Source organism: Oryctolagus cuniculus, chromosome 19 (genome assembly GCF_051225735.1).
Source record: "Oryctolagus cuniculus isolate XC-2025 breed Fujian yellow rabbit chromosome 19, ASM5122573v1, whole genome shotgun sequence".
NCBI lineage: Eukaryota > Metazoa > Chordata > Mammalia > Lagomorpha > Leporidae > Oryctolagus > Oryctolagus cuniculus.
Window position 1 is genome coordinate 40,959,568 of NC_142885.1, and position 20,436 is coordinate 40,980,003.

Genomic DNA, 20,436 nt, shown 5'->3' on the forward strand with positions numbered 1-20,436 from the left:
TACACATGTTTAGAAAAGTCTTCCAAATGAAGACAATCAAATAATCAATAAGATTAAATTTTATCTACACATGCTAAGAAATCCTAGCTGCTCAGTAATGACCATCTCTAAATAATCAATTGTGACAAGTTGCAATGTAAGTCCTAATATTCAAAGGTATATAGAAAGTGAAAAAGGCATTTCAACGTGTCAAATTAGAATAAGTGAGATCATCTGAGGGTGTCTGGTTACAACTTCATTGGTCACCGCCTGAGGGTGTTTAAATCTCATCAGTCACTGATTTCTCTGCAGAAAAATTCCAGCCGCATGGGGAGCTGACCCAACCTCAATCTCCCTAGTCACCCTGGAAGCTCAGGACACTCTGTAGAAGGTGCTCAGCACCCACAGTTTAGCTGAGGACACCTGGGCCGTCATCATACCTTAGTGCTGTTGGCCTTGCTACTGTGTCACTCCTGTGTGTGTTTCTGTGAACTCAAGGGAACTTCAAAGACTTTATGTGTCCCAAATCTCACCTAGCAGTTAAACCAGGAGATTAGACACCTGCAGCTCATTTCAGGGTGGCGGGCTTCTAGTCCCACCTGACCCCTGATTACAACTTTATGCTGGTGAACATCCTGGGATATAAAAGTGTCAACTCCATTTCAGCACTGTGGCATAGCAGGTGTAGCCACTGCCTGAGTCCCAGCTGCTCCACTTCTGAACCAGCTCCCTGCTTGTTCACCTGGGAAAGTAGCAGAGGATGGCCCAAGCACTTGCACCTCTGAACCCTCATGGGAGACCCAGAAGAAGCTCCTGTCTCCCAGCTTCAGATCAGCCAAACTGTGGCCATTATGGCCATTTGGGGAGTGAGCCAGCTGATGGTTGATCTCTCTCCCTCTCTCTCTCTCTGTTTCTGCCTTTGTCTCTCTGTAACTCTGCCTTTCAAATAAAATAAATAATTCTTCAAAGAAATGACAACTCAGGTAGTTGAAACCCTGCCACGCTCAAGAGAAACCTAGATTGAGATTTCAGCTCCTAGAGTCAATGTCCCAACTCTAACTGAAGAGGCTTAAGATAATGAACCAGCAGATATCACCTCTCCATCCCTCTGTCTCTGTGTGCATCTCTTGATCTCCCTCTCCTTCTCTCTCTCTCTCCCTCCTGGTCTCTAAATTAGTTAATTAGTGAGGGTTAAAATGAGTCTGTGGAACACATGCATTATTTAAAACATCTGCTTTGATTCAAAAATTGTAACTGGGCAGGCCACATGGCAGCACTGTGAGTTAAGCCACAATTTGGAACAGCATCATTGAATAATGGATTCACATTCAAGTTCTAACTGCTCTGCTTCTGTTTCAGCTCCCTTCTACTGTGCCCGCCAAAGCATCAGATGACGATCCAAGATGTTGAGCTTGTATTAATCTTGAAAGAGCTCTGAATGGAATTCCCAGCTCCTGATTTCTGCCTTGACAAGCTCCATCCATTCAGCCATTTGGGAAGGGAACCAGAAGATGAAAAATTTTCTCTCTCCTTCACTCACTCTCCCTCTCTCTCTCTCTCTCCCTTTCTCCCCATCACTGTGTCAATAAATAAATTAAAGAAAGAAAGAAATGAAATTCTACATATGAAATTAATTTGTGTGAATCTGTTTTTCCATAAACCTATGAAGTAGCCTCAAGCATACAATGTAACATAGAAATATACTATTTCAAATGGATAACACATCCAGACTCATCCATCTGTCAATGGGTACTTACACTCTTTCCATACACTGGGACTACTAGTGAGCATTGCTGTACTATACATGTGGCCAGCAGGAGCCAGCCCTGGGCAGGGAAGGCCTTTCTCTCTGTCTCTCTCTTACTGTCTAACTCTTTCTGTCAAAGAAAAAAAAAACCTAATCAGTGCAGGGCTGGTGCTGTTGCTCAGAAGGTTAACACCATGGCCTGAGAAGTACCATCATCCCATATGGGTGCTGGTTGGAGACCTGGCTGCTCCAATTCTTATTCAGCTCTGTGCTGTGACCAGGGAAAACAGCCAAAGATGGACCAAGTCCTTGGGCCCCTGCTTCCGTGTGAGAGACCTGGAAGAAGCTCCTCACACCTAGCCTCTGACAGGTGCAGCTCAGGACATTGAGGCCAACTGGGGAGTGAACCAGTGGATGGAAGACCTCTCTCTATCTGTCTCGACTTCTCTCTGTAAATAATAAATACTCTGTGCTATTTACTGATCTCAGCATGGGTTCAAAAATTGACACAGAACTAGCCAAATTGTAGCTATGTAGGTTAAGCCACTATTTGGCACGGCAGCATAGTCTATAGAGGTGTGGGTTCACATCCTGGCTGTTCTGCTTCTGATCTAGATCCATGCTAATGTGCCTGCCAAAGCCATGGGTGAAGATCCAAGTACCTGGTACACTGACACACGTGTGAGAAATCTGTTGGAGTTCTAGGCTCCTAGTTTTTGCCTTGAACAGCCCCAGCCACTCAGCCATTTGCAAAGAGAACCAGCAGATGAAATTTCTCACTCTCTTTTTGCCTCTCCCTGTGTCACCATTACTAAGTCACAATAAAGAAAGAATTCATTCGTTTAAATAAATAAAACTTCTATTAAATTAAATTGGTCTCATAATTTCTTTATCCAGTCTACTCTTGATGTGCATTTGGGTTGGTTCCAGGTCTTAGCTATTATGAATTGAGCTGCAATAAACATTAATGTGCAGACTGCTTTTTTGTTTGCCAATTTAATTTCCTTTGGGTAAATTCCAAGGAGTGGGATGGCTGGGTTGGATGGTAGGGTTATATTCAGGTTTCTGAGGAATCTCCAGACTGACTTCCATAGTGGCTTCACCAGTCTGCATTCCCACCAACAGTGGGTTCATGTCCCTTTTTCCCCACATCCTCTCCAGCATCTATTGTTGGTAGATTTCTGAATGTGAGCCATTCTAACTGGGGTGAGGTGGAACCTCACTGTGGTTTTGATTTGCATTTCCCTGATTGCTAGTGATCTTGAACATTTTTTCATGTGTCTGCAAAGAAGGAGGTGCCTTTCTCTGAAGGAAGGAGAGAACTTCCACTTTGACCATGGCCTTGTCTAAAAATGATCGGAGTCAGTGTACTCAGGGGGCTTCCATAACCTTGGCAGCTCATGACAGGAGCCTAGGGTGATTACTGATGCCATAAACAAGAGTGTCAATTTGTTAAGTCAACAACAGGAGTCACTGTGCACTTACTCCTCATGTAGGAACTTTGTCCTTAGTGTGCTGTACATTGAGATTTAATACCATAACGAGTACTCAAACAGTATTTTTCACTTTATGTTTCTGTATGGGAGCAAACTGTTGAAATCTTTACTTAATGTATGCTATACTGATCTTCTGTATATAAAGAGAATCGAAAATGAATCCTGATGTGAATGGAAGGGGAGAGGGAGTGGATAAGGGGAGGGTTGTGGGTTGGAGGGACGTTGTGGGGGGGAAGCCATTGGAATCAATATTCTGTACTTTGGAAATTTATATTCATTAAATAAACGTTTTAAAAACATAAATAAATTGGTCTTCAATTCGTTTTTATTAAGATTTGGAAGAACATTCATGTACTCATGTTCATATAAATACACGAAACTAATTTTATGAAGATAACACATCCTTATTCATCTCGAACATCTGAAACTTATGTTATCAATTGAAAGTGGTTTCAGCAGAATAAAATCACACAGTCACGGCGTCAAATTCCGGTGGGGCAAGAAACTGTCCACGCTTGATCAACACTGGTTTCAGACGTCTGGGTACCGTCTCTGCCCACCCTCAGACACCCACTCGTTCTGAGGCCCTGTCTCACACAGACCCACCCTGTCATCTCCCCTCAGAGTCCTCCTGGGCACTGCTGCTCCCACCTCCCCAGAACTTCTCCAGGTAGAAAACTTTACATTGACAAAAACGCACAAGTGTCAATGATGACCTCTTAATATGTGCTTCATTTAAAACTTCAAGTCAGTTAGAAGGATCCAGATTGGTAATGTGAAAACCGACATTCTTCTGTCATGGCGTCCTCAAGGACACAACAGGTTCCTGATTCCGAGGAAGTCGCTCCAGTTCCTTTCCTAAGGCCACCCAGATTCCCTCAGGCATCAGCTCATCCCAACCACAGGGTCTCTGCTGGGCTTGTGGAGAATTAGCGGCAGCAAGTCTTTCTGTGTGTCAGAGATGCGCCCTCTAGTGTCCACCATGCGGGCTCCGCAGCACAAGATTAGTCTGATGCCCTGTGTGCCTCAGGTTCTTCCTGCTCAGCAGAGGGCTGGCCTTCCCCCTCCTGGGAGGAGCTCTGAGCAGGTGCCAGCGACTGGATAGCAGGCATGTGCTCCGGGACCAGGGCCGGGGCCTGGGCCGGGAGGAGCCAGCCCTGGGCAGGGAAGGCCCAGGCCGCCTAGGAGGCCAGCGCATAGCAGCTCTGCATGGCGCTGCATAGAGGCCCGCGGAGCTGTGCCAGAGCAAACAGCTGCTCCTGGGTCAGCGGGAACTGCGCCTGCTGCGCCTGCACCCGGGCTAAATCTTCATAAATGGCCTCAGACAGAGAGCGCAGGGAGGTCACCAGGCTCTTCCGAAGGGGCGGTGGGTGGTCTGCTGGGGACCTGGACCTGCGCCTCCTCTTGTGCCCAGAGCGGGCCCTGGAGGATCCCCTGCGAGGTTCCGCATGCGCCTCCTGAATTCCTCTGTCATTTCCATCGTCCGAAGGTTTTGCTTTCTTTTGCAAAGTCGCTCTGAGCTCTTGCACACAGCTGCCTGCAGAGACACACGGGAGACACTCAGCACAGCTCCTTGGGCCCTAAAACCTAAGTCCTGCCCCCTTCACGTGAACCCCACCGAATCCTGCACTTCCTTCCCCACAATGGACTCCAGCAGGAACCCAGGCAGCACCCACCCTCCCCCTCACATGCTCTTGGGATCTCGAAACTGCTCTCAATCTCTGACAACCCCTCCCTTCCCAACCTTGGATAAGCTCCCTGGTCCTGACCCTCTAGGTAGAGAAAGCACGATGCTACCTGTCCCCGTGTGGCTGCTGTCAATCTCTGACAACCCCTCCCTTCCCAACCTTGGATAAGCTCCCTGGTCCTGACCCTCTAGGCAGAGAAAGCACGATGCTACCTGTCCCCGTGTGGCTGCTGTCCTCAGAACTGATTGTCCTCTTCCTGGAGCTCACCCCGTCACAGCTGGACTCTGATTCTGCAAAACACAGGGAGTTGGAGTGCCTGCCTCCAAAGGCACAGCCACAGCCCAGGTCTATCCAGGACACAGGGAGCAGCGCCTCCCACCAGCGCTCCCTTCCCCTCTGGTCCCCGTACCCCAGCATCTCTGAGGTGCTGGTGACCCATCTGGTCTCAGGGCCCCTGTCTCCCAGAGAAGACTGTGCCACAGCACCCTATGACCTTCTCGCTCCGGGTGAGTCTGAACTGACCTGCTCTGGCAACGCTGCTTCTGCCTCTGAGCTTCCTTTCCTGGGACTTTCCTCATGTGGACTGGGCTTTGATCCTACATCAAAAGAGAGTACGTATGACTGAGTTTCCCCATGAAATAAAATAAAATTTCCCCACGTGTATAAAATTTGTGTCCTCCGAAGATTGTTTGTGAATCTCTTTGTCTACAAAATTGTAACTTAATGCTTCAAGTATAGAGGGAAAGGGGCCAGCTCTGTGGCATAGTAGGAAAACCCACGGTCTGCAGTGCTGCCATCCCATTACAGAACTGGTTCGAGTCCCAGCTGCTCCACTTCCAATCCAGCTCTCTGCTATGGCCTGGGAAAGCAGTGGAAGATAGCTCGAGTTTTTGAGCTCCTGCACCCTTGAAGGAGATGTGGAAGAAGCTCCTGGCTCCTGGTTACAGACCAGCGCAGCTTTGGCTGTTGTTGCCAAGTGGGAGTGAACCAGCAGGTGGAAGATCTCTCTCAAACTCTGCTTCTCCTTCTCCTTCTGTGTACCTCTTTCAGATAAATAAATAAATCTCTTTAAGAAAAAGCATTAAGGTGGAAACTAATGAAAATAGAAATGGATCAAGGGTGGGGAATAACCTGAGACGTGGACAATGTTTAGACTGGGTGATGTTGGGAAGGAGGAGCCCGGCTGTTGGAATATGGTATGTGAATAAGGAGAGAACACTTGCTCAGCAAGCTCCCTGTCAGATTGGATTGTCATGTGAGTTTTCCTCCATACTCCTTCTGAATCCTCCCCTACCCTCATAAAATGTCAGAGCATTCGGGTCATGAACTATTAGGGACATGAAGACTTTTCTTGTGAATTTCCAAAATGTGGTTTGAAAGAAACGTTCCTTCTTTAGTTACATGTCTCAGATATTTGTCGTGAGAATGAAAAACTAATACCATGTATGCATTTGATCCCCCCGGCCCCCGTTTTGTCTCAGATTTCAAGTTTCTGGCATCCTGTTGGCTGAGCCAGTTAAGCCAGGATCAAAGGGAAATGAGCACATTGGAGTTCCATAGGTTCATTGCTGCCACATTTCTCAATAGGCCCCTGGAGCTACCACCTGTTTCCCATTTCCCACTTTGAAATGAAACCCTCTATCACACACACAGACCAGTTGCCAGGTTCCAAACCACCTTCCGCACTCACCCTGACATCCCAAGGACCTACCTTGCCTTTGCAGGCAGCTCTCAGGGAAATCAGAAAACAGTGTCTCACCTTGTCCTTGTGGTGGTTTCTCCTCTTCATCTGTGCCCCCATCTTTAAAAGACCTTTGTGGGGAAGAGGGCAGCTCAACTGACAGCCCAAGAGCTTCCTGGTCTGCACTTTCCTGTGCCATCCTGAAGTTCAAGGTTCCAGGCTCAAGTGTGCAGAGAGGGAGGATAGCCCTGTTCCATCTGCCTTTTAAAGCCCCTCCTGAGGGCGGGGCTCATGCCTATTGGAGGGAGGAATTCCTTTATCCTGTCAATCACCAGTGCACGCATCAGTTTTCACCTGTGGTGGTGGTGGTGGTGTGACACGGATGTAAGGTCCGTTTTTAGTGTCCAATGCAGAAATACAGTGTGAGAGGACACTGGGACAAAAGGCAGGGCACTGGACCCCATCTCTACCAGCCCAATTACCATCCAAATGTGTCAATAAGACCCTGCCTAGATTTCCAGCTGCAGAATCAAACAAGCTGCATGTTGACATTTCTAGAACAGTTTTCCACTTGGATCCGGTGCTGTGGCATAGCCGGTAAAGCTGCCACCTGAAGTGCTGGCATGCCATATGGATGCCGGTTCCTGTCCCAGCTACTCCACTTCCTATCCAGCTCTCTGCTGTGGTCTGGCAGAGAAGTGGAGGATGGCCCAGGTCCTTGGGCCCCTGCACCCAAGTGGGAGACCAGCAGGAGGCTCCTGGCTCCTGGCTTCGGATTGGCTCAGCTCCTGCCATTGTAGCCATATGGGGAGTGCACCATCAGATGCAAGAACTTTCTCTCTCTGCCTCTGCCTCCACGTAGGTTTGCCTTTCAAATGAGTAAAGAAATAAGTAAAAGAAAGAGATAAAAGGAAATGGTTTCAATATGAAGAGAATAATCAATAGGATTAAATTTTATAGACACATGTTAAGACATCCTAGCCATTCAGCAATGACAATATCAAAATAATCAATTGTGTCAGGTTCACAACATAAATGTTAATATTCAAAGGTATGTAAAAAGTGATAAAAGGCATTCCATTGTGCCAAATTAGATTAAGTGAGATCATCTGAGGGTTTCTGGGTACACTCTCATCAGTCACTACTTGAAGGTGTTTGTTTCACAGCTTATCAGTCCAGGCCTGGCACTGTGGGTCAGCATGTTAACACCCTGGCCTGAAGCACCAGCATCCCATATGCGTGCTGGTTTGAAACTTGGCTGCTCCAATACTTTTCCAGCTCTCTGCTGTGACCTGGGTAAGCTAGAAAATATCCCAAGTCTTGTGCCCTGCACCCACATGGGAGACCTGGAAGAATCTCCTTACTCCTGGAAATATAATATTTCTTATGGATAGCCCATTCACTCATTGGGTTACAATGTCTGGTTATAATCTCATCAGTCACCACCGGAAGATTTTTTTTTTGGCAGGCGGAGTGGACAGTGAGAGAGAGAGACAGAGAATAAAGTCTTCCTTTTGCCATTGGTTCACACTCCAATGGCCGTCGTGGCCAGAGCATTTCGGCCTGCGCACCGCGCTGATCCAATGGCAGGGGCCAGGTACTTATCCTGGTCTCCCATGGGGTGCATGTCCCAAGGAATTGAGCCATCCTCCACTGCACTCCCTAGCCACAGCAGAGAGCTGGCCTGGAAGAGGGGCAACCAGGACAGAATCCGGCGCCCGGACCGGGATTAGAACCCGGTGTGCATGTGCCTCAAAGCGGAGGATTAGCCTAGTAAGCCGTGGCACTGGACCTGAAGGTGTTTTTAAAACCTAATTAGGGCTGGAGCCCTGGCTCTCTTGGCTAATCCTTAGCCTGTGGCACCAACATCCTGAGTTCTAGTCCCGGTTGGGGCACTGGATTTTGACCTGGTTGCCCCTCTTCCAGTCCAGCTAACTGCTGTGGACTGGGAAGGCAGTGGAGGATGACCCAAGTCCTGGGGCTCTGCACCTTCATGGGAGAGCAGGAAAAGCTCTTCGCTCTGGATCAGCTCAGGGTCTGACCCCAGCACGCTGGCATAGCGGCCATTTAGGGGGTGAACCAATGGAAAAGGAAGACCTTTCGCTCTGGCTCTCTGTCTCTCAATGTCTAACTCTGCCTGTCAAAAAAAAAAAAACCTAATCAGTGCAGGCCTGGCACTGTGGCTCAGCAGGTTAAAACGCTGACCTGAAGGGCCAGAATCCCATTTGGGTGTGGTTCGAGACCTGGATGCTCCAATTCTTATCCAGCTCTCTGCTGTGACCTGGGAATGCAGCAGAAGATGGCACAAGTCCTTGGTCCCCTGTACCCTCGTGGGAGACCCAGAAGAATCTCCCGACCTCTGGATTCCAATAGGCCCAGCTCCAGCCCTTAAGGCCAATTGAGGCATAAACTATTGGATGGAAGGCCTCTTTCTCTCTCTCTCTGCCTCTCCTCTCTCTGTGTAACTCTGACTTGCAAATATTAAAGAAATCCCTAAAGGAAAAAAAATGCCTTGTTGACCATTAATTCCTGGGCACCTGGGCAGCAGAATATCCACATGGATAAGATGGGTAGATAACCACAAACTTGCTCTACCCAGTCACCCTGGGAGCCCATGATGCTCTGTAGTGGGGCTCAGCACCCACAGTCTGCCTGAGGAGGAAACCTGGGCCATGATCATACCTTATTGCTCTGTGACTTCCTACTGTGTCCTTCCAGTGTGTGTATCTGTAAAATCAATGGAACTTCAAAGCCTATATGGGGCTTATATCCCACCTAAAAGTTAAACCAGGAGATTAGAAACCTGCAGCTCATTTCAGGGTGCCTGGTTTCTAGTCCAATCAGACCCCTGATTATAACTTCCTGCTAATGCATGTCCTGGGTTACAAAAGTATCAACTCCATTTCAGCACTGAGGTACAGCATGTTTAGCCACTGCTTGAGTCCCACCTGCTCCACTTCTGAACCAGCTCCCTGCTTGTTCACTTGGGAAAGTACCAGAGGATGGCCCAAGGACTTGGGCCTCTGAACCCTCATGGGAGACCAAAAAGAAGCTCCTGTCTCCAAGCTTTGGAGCAGCCAAGCTGTGGCCATTATGGCCATTTGGGGGGTGAACCAGCTGTTGGTTGTTCTTTCTTTCTCTTTCTCACTTGCTCTCTCTTTCTGCCCTCTCTGTCTCTGTCTTTGTCTCTCTGTAGCTCTGCCTTTCAAATAAAATAAATAATTCTTCAAAGAAATGACCACTCAGGTAGTTGAAACCCTGCCACGCTCAAGAGAAACCTAGATTGAGATTTCAGCTCCTGGAGTCAATGTCCCAACTCTAACTGAAGAGGCTTAAGCCAATGACCCAGCAGATGTGACCTATCCATCCCTCTGCCTCTGTGTGTATCTTTTGATCTCCCTCTCCTTTTCTCTCTCTCCCCCATCTCTAAATTAGTTAATAAATTTGAGTTAAAAGGAGTCTGTGGAACACATGCATTCTGCAAAATATCTGCATACATTCAAAAATTGTAACAGGGCAGGCCACATTGCGGCACTGTGATTAAAGCCCCTTTTGGAACAGCATCATTGAATAAAGGGATGTGCATTCAAGTTCTGGCTGCTCTGCTTCTGATTCAGCTCCCTTCTACTATGCCTGCCAAAGCATCAGATGATGATCCAAGTTCATGTGCCCGTATTAATCATGTAATCACCCTCCATGGAATTCCAGGCTCCTGACTTTTGTTTTGAGAAGCTCCAGCCATTCAGCCATTTGGGAGGGAAACCAGCATATGGAAAATTCTCTCTCTCTCTGTTTCTCTCTCCCTCTCTGTCTCTCTCTTTCTCCCAAGATATCTGTCCATAAATTAAATAAGTAAAGGAAATTCCATATATGAAATTAATTTGTGTAACTTGTTTTTCCATAAATTTATGAGGAAGCCTCATGGTCACATAGCAACCTAGAAATGTAATATTTCATATGGATAGCACATACTCACTCATCTGTCTGCCGATGGGTACTTACACTGTTTTCATACATTGGCACTATGAGTCAGCATTGCTGTACAATTATTCATGGGGCGCCTTCTCTCTCTACACAGAGATTTCATTCATTTGGATTTATAGCCAGGATACGCATCGCAGGATCTATAGCAGTTTTAATTTAACATTGCTTTATTCCTTTGATAATTATTTGTTATAATATTCTGAGGAAAGCTAAATATTTATTTTTGATAAAACCTCTCCATTGTTTTCCATAATGGATGTAGTGACATATATTCCAGCAACATTGGATAAGTGTCTTCTTCTACCCACATCCTTGTCTACATGTCTTATCTTTTTTTTGGAACAATTCAGCAAAATAAAATTCTGGTTTCTTGTTGGGTAACATGTTTCACAAGTCCATGAAACACCAAAAGCAAAAAGTAACCAGAAACTTCATAGACAAAAAAAGAAAAAAAGAACAATCCTTTGGCTTATGGTGGGGGAATTTTTTTATTTGAGAGAGAGAGTTACAGACAGAGGGAGAGACAGAGAGAAAGGTCTTTATTCTGCTGGTTCCTCTGGAAATGGCCTAAAGAGCTGTAGCTGAGAGCCAGGAGTTTCTCCCATCTCTCCCATGCAGGTGCAAGGATCTGAACTTTGGGCCACTTTCTAATGCTTTCCCCGGCCATTGCAGAGAGCTGGCTTAGAAGAGGGGTATGTGGGACTCGAACCTGTCATGCAGATGGGATTCTGGCACCACAAGCAGATGCTTAGCCCACTCTACCAAACAAACCAAAAACTTACTTTACAGCTAACTACAAACAAACAAAAAAAAAGAGGAACACTTGATGCAAGATTTTCTGTTGTTGTTGATTTTGCTCTTTTACAGTTTTTTTTCTCCTCTGAAATGTAAATGAACATGGTCACAACACAAGTACAGTCAGAAGCATACAGAGAACACCCTGCAGCCTGGTTTTTCATCCCAAGATCATTAAATATGGATGCTCCCTAACAATGTGAACAAAAATAGAAATCGTAAAGAAAGTAAAAATACAAAGGAACTTTCCTTCCTGAAGTCCTTTTCAGATAAAAGCAGAGCTGAATTTTTTTTTCCCTACCCTGTTGCAAACACACTTGATCTTGGTTGGGAGGTGCAGAGAGCGCATCGCCGGCAGGGGGCGCTGCCGCAGGCGGCGGCGGCCTCTGCTCCATACTGATCACGTTGAGATTCTGAGACCAGAAGTGGAAGAGGAATATATTGGTCACTGCTGCCTTTTATTTACTTATTTTTTTATGTTTTATTTTTCCTTTTCTGCTGTCGAGTCATCATCATCTTCAGGTGCCCATTTCCTGGAGCTGCCTCAGCCTCCTCACCTTCGTCTCCATCCTCTTCCTCTCCATGGCCCTCTACCTCCACGCCCTCCTCCTCTCCACCTTCTTCCTCTACCTCCTTGTGCGCCTCCTACTCCCCATTGTCCTCATGAGCGCTCCCATTTGGCAGGGGCATCTCTTCAGTTTCCAGCCTCGTTCAGGACATCCTTGTTCTCTGTAAGTCCTTGGTAGTGATCTGGGAGCAGGTGTCAGGCCAGGCTGGTCTGGTTTGACATGGCAAGAGTGCAGAGACTGGGGCCCAAGCTGCGGGATTCCACGGCAGCAGAGGCGGTGGATGAGTGGGGAGCTGGATGCCACAACAATGCAAAGATGGCGATTTATTGCAGTCTTTGACATTTTAAAATAACACCTCGGTTGGGATTCATGATGCAGCAGGTGAGGCTGTGGCTTGCGATGCCCCAATCCACTGCAGTGGGCCCCTTGGAGTCCCGGACACTCCCCTTTCAATCAAGCTTCCTGGGAATGCATCTGCAAGGCAGCTGACGCTGGTCAAATCTTGGATCCCTGCCATGCATGCATCCCTGATGAATCCCTGGCTCCCACTTCTGCCCAACCCAGCCACAGCTGGGGCAGGAACTTGGAGGAATGAGTGATTATGTGGAAGACCTCCAGCTGTCTCTTTGACTTGCTCATTCTGCCTGCTCTATTTCTCTCTCTCTCTTTCCGACTCTTAAGTAAACTGTTATTTTTTTAAAAATATATATAAAGAGGCATCCATTTTAAGAAGTGTGACAAGCTCTGTCTATAGTTCTAATTATCCTCTCCCAGATGATGAGTGATGTTAATCTCTTTTCAGATACTGGTTACACATTCATAAGTCTTATCAGGAAAAACACACGTGAGGGCACTTCACTGATGCCAAATAGGGAAATTTTTGCTTTTGAATTTTGTCAGTCTTTAAGTATGGCAGCTATTACTCCTTAAGAGTTATGAGGTTTAATGTATTTGTACTGAGATACATTTCTCAGCTACGTGAGTGTTTAATAAAATTACTTCACAGTTTCATATATGTCTAGCCAGCTTATTTTGATGATTTTTGATGGAGACTACATTTAAGTCTGTAAAATGTAAAAACGCTTGTGTTCCTTAAAGGACATTTATTGTTCTCAAGATATGGTTAAAAACACACATTTAGGACTTGAGAATCCCACAGTAGTCTGACATTTTATTTCCACTCTAACACAATCACCCGCCATGCAGGCTCAGAACTTTCTTTTTTGTTGTTGTGGCAGCCTTCTCTCTCTCTCATATATATTTCCTCTCTCTCTCTCTCTCTCTTTCTCTCTCTCTCTCTCTCTCTCTTTTAGAGAAAGAGTTTATTGGGGAAACCTGACAGGCTGGAGGGAAGGGGCAATGAATGAAAAGAGGCAGTATGAAAGCATTAGGGAGAGGCAGAGACAGAGACAGAGGTCAGGAGATGGAGATGTGGATAGGGATGGAGATGGTCCCGATGAGAGCAATGGAGACAGAAAGAGAGAGACATGTTCAGGAACAGGTCCTTTTAAAACTTTGCCCAGGGGCAGGGAGGGAAGTAGGAACAGGGAATCCCATTAGGAAGGGGGTGGAGCTTGACACTGGTGGTTGGGCCATGTGGCCACCCACACCTTTCTCCTTGTAAAGTTAATTCCAGAAAAATCTCATTTGCTGCAGGGAGAATTTTATGCCTGGAGAGCTTTCTCAGTTTTTTCAGTTCTTACAGGCTGCACCATCACAATGCATGAACTCTGACCTTCTGCAATGAAGAGTGAATGGGAAAAAAAAAGCTTCTTTATGAAATAATGCATTTCATACCTGCCATTTCTTTGTTTTGAAACATTTATTTTTGTTTATTTGAAAAAGAGTTACAGACAGAGAGTGGGAGAGTTGGTGAGATGTCTTCATTCTGCTGGTTCACTCCCAAATGGCTGCCATTACCTGTGGTGGTTCAGGCAGAAGTCAGGTGCCAGGAGAGTTATGTGAGTTTTCCACATGGGTGCAGAGGTCCAAGTACATGTGCCATCCTTCACTGCTTACCCTGGCTCATTAGTAGGGTTCTGGATCAGAAGTGGAACAGACAGGATGTGAACCAGTGCCCTAATGGGATGGTGGCATCCCGTTACACCAAAATGCCGGCCCCATAATTTTAGAAAGATTTATTTTCTAGCCTGCCTTGTCTAAATTGTAAGTTCCATGGGGTGAGAAGGGCAGCCTCATGTGGAAAATTCTGTGTGTGCAGCTCAAAATGTTGCCTAAAACTGCAAACCTGAGTAGAGATCAGCCATGGTGTTAGGGAATGGCCAACCATGACACACCCATGCTCCAATGCTAAATGCTGAAAATCACACAGCCAGGCCCAGCACAGTGGTGCAGTAGGTTAATCCTCTGCCTGCAGCACAGGTTCACATATGGGTGCTGATTCTAGCCCCGGCTGCTCCACTTCCAATCCAGCTCTCTGCTATGGCCTGGGAAAGCAGTGGAGGATGGCCTGGATCCTTGGGCCTCTGCCCTCATTTGGAAGACCAGAAAGAGGTGCCTGTCTCCTGGCTTCAGATTGGTGCAGCTCTAGCTATTGCAGCCATTTGTGGAATGAACCAACATAGGGAAGACATTTCTCTCCGTCTCTCCCTCTTACTGTCTCAAACTCTACCTCCCAAGTAAAATAAAGAAAATCTTAAAAAAAAAGAAAATCACACAACCACAAGTAGAAACAAGGTATTCAAAGATGTGCTGCATCTGCCTTTTAAAGCCCCTCCTCAGGGTGGTGCTCAGGCCTATAGGAGAGAGGAATTCCATTCTCCTGTGGATCACCAGTGCATGCTTAAGTTTTCATTTGTGGTGGTGATGTGACCCTGATGAGAGGTCCTATCATTGTGTCCAATGCAGGCACACAGTGTTAGAGGGCACACAGACTGAAAGGTAGGCACTGGTCCGCATTTCATTTCCAGCCCAATCACCACTCAAAAGTGTTATTAAGGCCCTGCCTAGATCTCATGCTGCAGAATCAAACAAACAGCCTGTACACATGTTTAGAAAAGTCTTCCAAATGAAGACAATCAAATAATCAATAAGATTAAATTTTATCTACACATGCTAGGAAATCCTAGGTGCTCAGTAATGACCATAACAAAATAATCAATTGTGACAAGTTGCAATGTAAGTCCTAATATTCAAAGGTATATAGAAAGTGAAAAAGGCATTTCAATGTGACAAATTAGAATAAGTGAGATCATCTGAGTGTGTCTGGTTACAACTTCATTGGTCACCACCTGAGGGTGTTTAAACCTCATCAGTCACTGATTTCTCTGCAGAAAAATTCCAGCCGCATGGGGAGCTGACCCAACCTCAATCTCCCTGGTCACCCTGGAAGCTCAGGACACTCTGTAGAAGGTGCTCAGCACCCACAGTTTAGCTGAGGACACCTGGGCTGTCATCATACCTTAGTGCTGTTGGTCTTGCACGGTGTCACTCCTGTGTGTGTTTCTGCAAACTCAAGGAACTTCAAAGTCATTATGGGGCTGATATCTCACCTAGAAGTTAAACCAGAGTAGAAACCTGCAACTCATTTCAGGGTGCCTGGTTTTTAGTCCAATCAGACCCCTGATTATAACTTCCTGCTAATGCATGTCCTGGGATACAAAAGTGTCAACTCCATTTCAGCGCTGTGGCATAGCAGGTATAGCCACTGCCTGAGTCCCAGCTGCTCCACTTCTGAACCAGCTCCCTGCTTTTTCACCTGGGAAAGTAGCAGAGGATGGCCCAAGGACTTGGGCCTCTGAACCCTCATGCGAGACCCAGAAGAAGCTCCTGTCTCCTGGCTTTGGATCAGCCAAGCTGTGGCCTTTACAGCCATTTGGGGAGTGAGCCAGCTGATAGTTGATCTCCCTCCCTCTCTCTCTCTCTCTTTCTGTCTGTCTCTCTGTCTGTCTCTCTCTCTCTGTCTCTACTTTTGTCTCCCTGCAACTCTGCCTTTCAAAGAAAATAAATAATTCTTCAAAGAAATGAACACTCAGGTAGTTGAAACCCTGCCACTCTCAAGAGAAACCTAGATTGAGATTTCAGCTCCTGGAGTCAATGTCCCAACTCTAACTGAAGAGTCTTAAGACAATGAACCAGCAGATATCACCTCTCTGTCCCTCTGTCTCTGTGTGAATCCCTTGCTTTCTCCCACCTCTCTCTCTCCCCTGGTCTCTAAATTAGTTAATTAGTGAGGGTTAAAACGTGTCCGTTGAACACATGCATTCTGCAAAATATCTGCATAGATTCAAAAATTGTGACAGTGCAGGTCACATTACAGCACTGTGATTTAAGCCGCCCCCCCTTTTTAACTTTTATTTAATGAATATAGATTTCCAAAGTACAGCTTATGGACTACATTGGCATCCCCTTCCCCCTGAAGACTTCCCTTTCACCCTCAACCCTCCCATTTCCTGCTCTCTCTCCGCTTCCATTCAATCAAGATTCATTTTCAATTTTCTATATATATATATATATATATATACAGATCATTTTAGTATATATTAAGTAAAGATTTCAACAGTTTGCACCCACATGGAAACACAAAGTGAAATATAGTTTGAGTTCTTGTTATAGCATTAAATCTCAATGTACAGCACATTAAGGACAGAGATCCTACATGAGGAGTAAGTTCACAGTGACTCCTGTTGTTGACTTTACAAATTGACACTCCTGTTTATGGCATCAGTAATCTCCTTATGCTCCAGTCATGAGTTTCCAAGGCTATGGAAGCCTTTTGAGTTCTCTGACTCTTATCTTGTTTAGACAAGGTCATAGTCAAAGTGGAGGTTCTCTCCTCCCTTCAGAGAAAGGTACCTCCTTCTTTGAAGATCTGTTCTTTCCACTGGGATCTCACTCACAGAGATCTTTCATTTAGGTCCTTTTTTTTAGCCAGAGTGTCTTGGCTTTCCATGCCTGAAATACTCTCGTGGGCTTTTCAGCCAGATCGGAATGCCTTTAGGGCTGATTCTGAGGCCAGAGTGCTGTTTAGGACATCTGCCATTCTATGAGTCTGCTGAGTATCTTGCTTCCCATGTTGGATCACTCTCCCCTTTATTTATTCTATCGGTTAGTATTAGCGGGTACTAGACTTGTTTATGTGATCCCTTTGACTCTTAGTCCTTTCATTATGATCAATTGTGAACTGAAATTGATCACTTGGACTAGTGAGATGGCATTGGTACATGCCACCTTGATGGGATTGAATTGGAATCCCCTGGTATGTTTCTAACTCTACCATTTGGGGCAAGTCAGCTTGAGCATGTCCCAAATTGTACATCTCTTCCCTCTCTTATTCCCATTATATGTTTAACAGGGATCACATTTCAGTTAAATTTCAACACTTAAGAATAACTCTGTATTAATTACAGTAGTATTAAGTAGTATTAAGTAGAACAGACCAGTAGTATTAAGTGTTAAATTTCAACACTTAAGAATAACTCTGTATTAATTATAGTAGTATTAAGTAGAACAGACAAAAAATACTAAGAGGGATAATGTACTAAGTTGTTCATTAACAGGGCTATGCTGATCAAGTCACCATTTCTTATAGTGTCCATTTCACTTCAACAGGTTTCCTTTTTGGTGTTCAGTCAGTTGTCACCCATCAGGGAGAACATATGATATTTGTCCCTTTGGGACTGGCTTATTTCATTCAGCATGATGTGTTCCAGATTCTTCCATTTTGTTACAAATGACAGGATTTCATTTTTTTTTTTTTTACTGCGGTATAGTATTCTATTTTTTTTTATCTTTTATTTAATGAATATAAATTTCCAAAGTACGTCTCATGGGTTACAATGGCTTTCCCCCCCATACCGTCCCTCCCACCCACCACCCTCCCCTTTCCCACTCCCTCTCCCCTTCCATTCACATCAAGATTCATTTTCGATTATCTGAGTATACAGAAGATCAGCTTAGTATACCTTAAGTAAGGATTTCAACAGTTTGTTGCCACACAGAAACATAAAGTGAAAAATAATAGATGATTTTTTTTAAATGATGATGAAATCAGATCAGACCTATTGTCATGTTTAATCCCAGTGAGAGTCAAGTTGGGAATTGATAGTTTCTTTTTTTTTTTTTAACAGAAGATCAGTTTAGTGTACATTAAGTAAAGATTTCAACAGTTTGCACCCCCATAGAAACACAAAGTGAAATATACTGTTTGAGTACTCGTTATAGCATTAAGCCTCAGTGTACAGCACATTAAGGACAGAGATCCTACATGAGGAGTAAGAGCACAGTGACTCCTGTTGTTGACTTTACAAATTGACACTCCTGTTTATGGCATCAGTAATCTCCCTATGCACCAGTCATGAGTTTCCAAGGCTATGGAAGCCCCTTGAGTTCTCCGACTCTTATCTTGTTTAGACAAGGTCATAGTCAAAATGGAGGTTCTCTCCTCCCTTCAGAGAAAGGCACCTCCCTCTTTGAAGACCTGTTCTTTCCACTGGGATCTCACTCACAGAGATCTTTTTGCCAGAGTGTCTTGGCTTTCCATGCCTGAAATACTCTCATGGGCTTTTCAGCCAGATCCGAGTGCCTTTAGGGCTGATTCTGAGGCCAGAGTGCTATTTAGGTATAGTATTCTAAAGAGTACATATCCCGCCGGCGCCGCGGCTCACTAGGCTAATCCTCTGCCTTGCAGCGCCGGCACACCGGGTTCTAGTCCCGGTTGGGGCGCCGGATTCTGTCCCAGTTGCCCCTCTTCCAAGCCAGCTCTCTGCTGTGGCCAGGGAGTGCAATGGAGGATGGACCAGGTGCTTGGGCCCTGCACCCCATGGGAGACCAGGAAAAGCACCTGGCTCCTGGCTCCTGCCATCGGATCAGCGGGGTGCGCCGGCCGCAGCACGCCGGCTGCGGCGGTCTTTGGAGGGTGAACCAATGACAAAGGAAGACCTTTCTCTCTGTCTCTCTCTCTCACTGTCCACTCTGCCTGTCAAAAAATAAAAAAATAAAAAAAGAGTACATATCCCATAATTTCTTTATCCAATCTACCATTGATGGGCATTTAGGTTGGTTCCAGGTCTTGGCAATTGTGAATTGAGCTGCAATAAAAATTAGGGTGCAGACCGCTTTTTTGTTTTCCAATTTAAATTCCTTTGGGTAAATTCCAAGGAGTGGGATGGCTGGGTCGAACGGTAGGGTTATCTTCATGTTTCTGAGGAATCTCCAGACTGACTTCCATAGTGGCTTGACCAGTTTGCATTCCCACCAACAGTGGGTTCGTGTCCCTTTTTCCAGATGTCCTCGCCAGCATCTGTTGTTGGTAGATTTCTGTATGTGAGCCATTCTAACCGGGGTGAGCTGAAACCTCATTGTGATTTTGATTTGTGTTTCCCTGATTACTAACGATCTTGAACATTTTTTCATGTGCCTGTTGGCCATTTGGATTTCCTCTTTTGAAAAATGTCTATTGAGGTCCTTCGCCCATCTCTGAAGTGGGTTGTTTGTTTTGTTTTTGTGGAGTTTCTTGATCTCTTTGTAGATTCTGGTTATTAACCCTTTATCTGTTGCATAGTTTGCAAATATTTTTTCCCATTCTGTCGGTTGTCTCTTCACTCTCCTGTTTCTTTTGCAGTACAGAAACTTCTCAATTTGATGCAATCCCAAAAAAATGTTAATTTTGGCTTTGACTGCCTGTGCCTCCCGGGTCTCTTCCAGAAATTCTTTGCCTGTGCCAATATCTTGAAGGGTTTCTGCAATGTTCTCTAATAAATTGATGGTGTCAGGTCATAGATTTAGGTCTTTAATCCATGTTGAGTGGATTTTTGTGTAAGGTGTAATGTAGGGGTCTTGCTTCATGCTTCTGCACGTAGAAATCCAGTTTTCCCAGCACCATTTATTGAATAGACTGTCCTTGCTCCAGGAATTGATTTTAGATCCTTGATCAAATATAAGTTGGCTGTAGATGTTTGGGTTGATTTCTAGTGTTTCAATTTGGTTCCATTGGAATATCCATGTGTTTCTGTACCAGTACCATGCTGTTTTGATTACAACTGCCCTGTAGTATGTCCTGAAATCTGGTATTGTGATGCCTCTGGCTTTGTTTTTGTTGTACAAGATTGGTTTAGCTATTCGAGGTCTCTTGTGCCTCCATATGAATTTCAGCATCATTTTTTCTAGATCTGAAAAGAATGTCTTTGGTATCCTGATTGGGATTGCATTGAATCTATAAATTGCTTTTGGGAGAATGGACATTTTGATGATGTTGATTCTTCCAATCCATGAGCATGGAAGATTTTTCCATTTTTTGGTATCCTCTTCTATTTCTTTCTTTAAGATTTTGTAATTCTCATTGTAGAGATCTTTAACATCCTTGGTAAAGTTTATTCCAAGATATTTGATCGTTTTTGTAGCTATTATGAATGGGATTGATCTTAGCAATTCTTTCTCTGCTGTGGCATTGCTTGTGTATACAAAGGCTGTTGATTTTTGTGCATTGATTTTATATCCTGCCACTTTGCCAAACTCTTCTATGAGTTCCAATAGTCTC

The 20,436-nt window shown here is 45.2% G+C and overlaps 1 protein-coding gene across 1 annotated transcript; it reads right to left on the minus strand.

Moving 5' to 3' along the window:
* Nucleotides 1–4,403: 4,403 nt before the first annotated feature.
* LOC149120496 (protein FRG2-like-2) lies at nucleotides 4,404–6,790 on the minus strand. The gene is made up of 2 exons (XM_089320805.1): nucleotides 6,670–6,790; nucleotides 4,404–4,759 (listed from the first exon to the last, which is right to left on the minus strand). Exons 1-2 carry the CDS (start codon nucleotides 6,788–6,790, stop codon nucleotides 4,404–4,406), a joined length of 477 nt encoding a protein of 158 aa, XP_089176931.1.
* Between the last annotated feature and the right edge of the window lie 13,646 nt (nucleotides 6,791–20,436).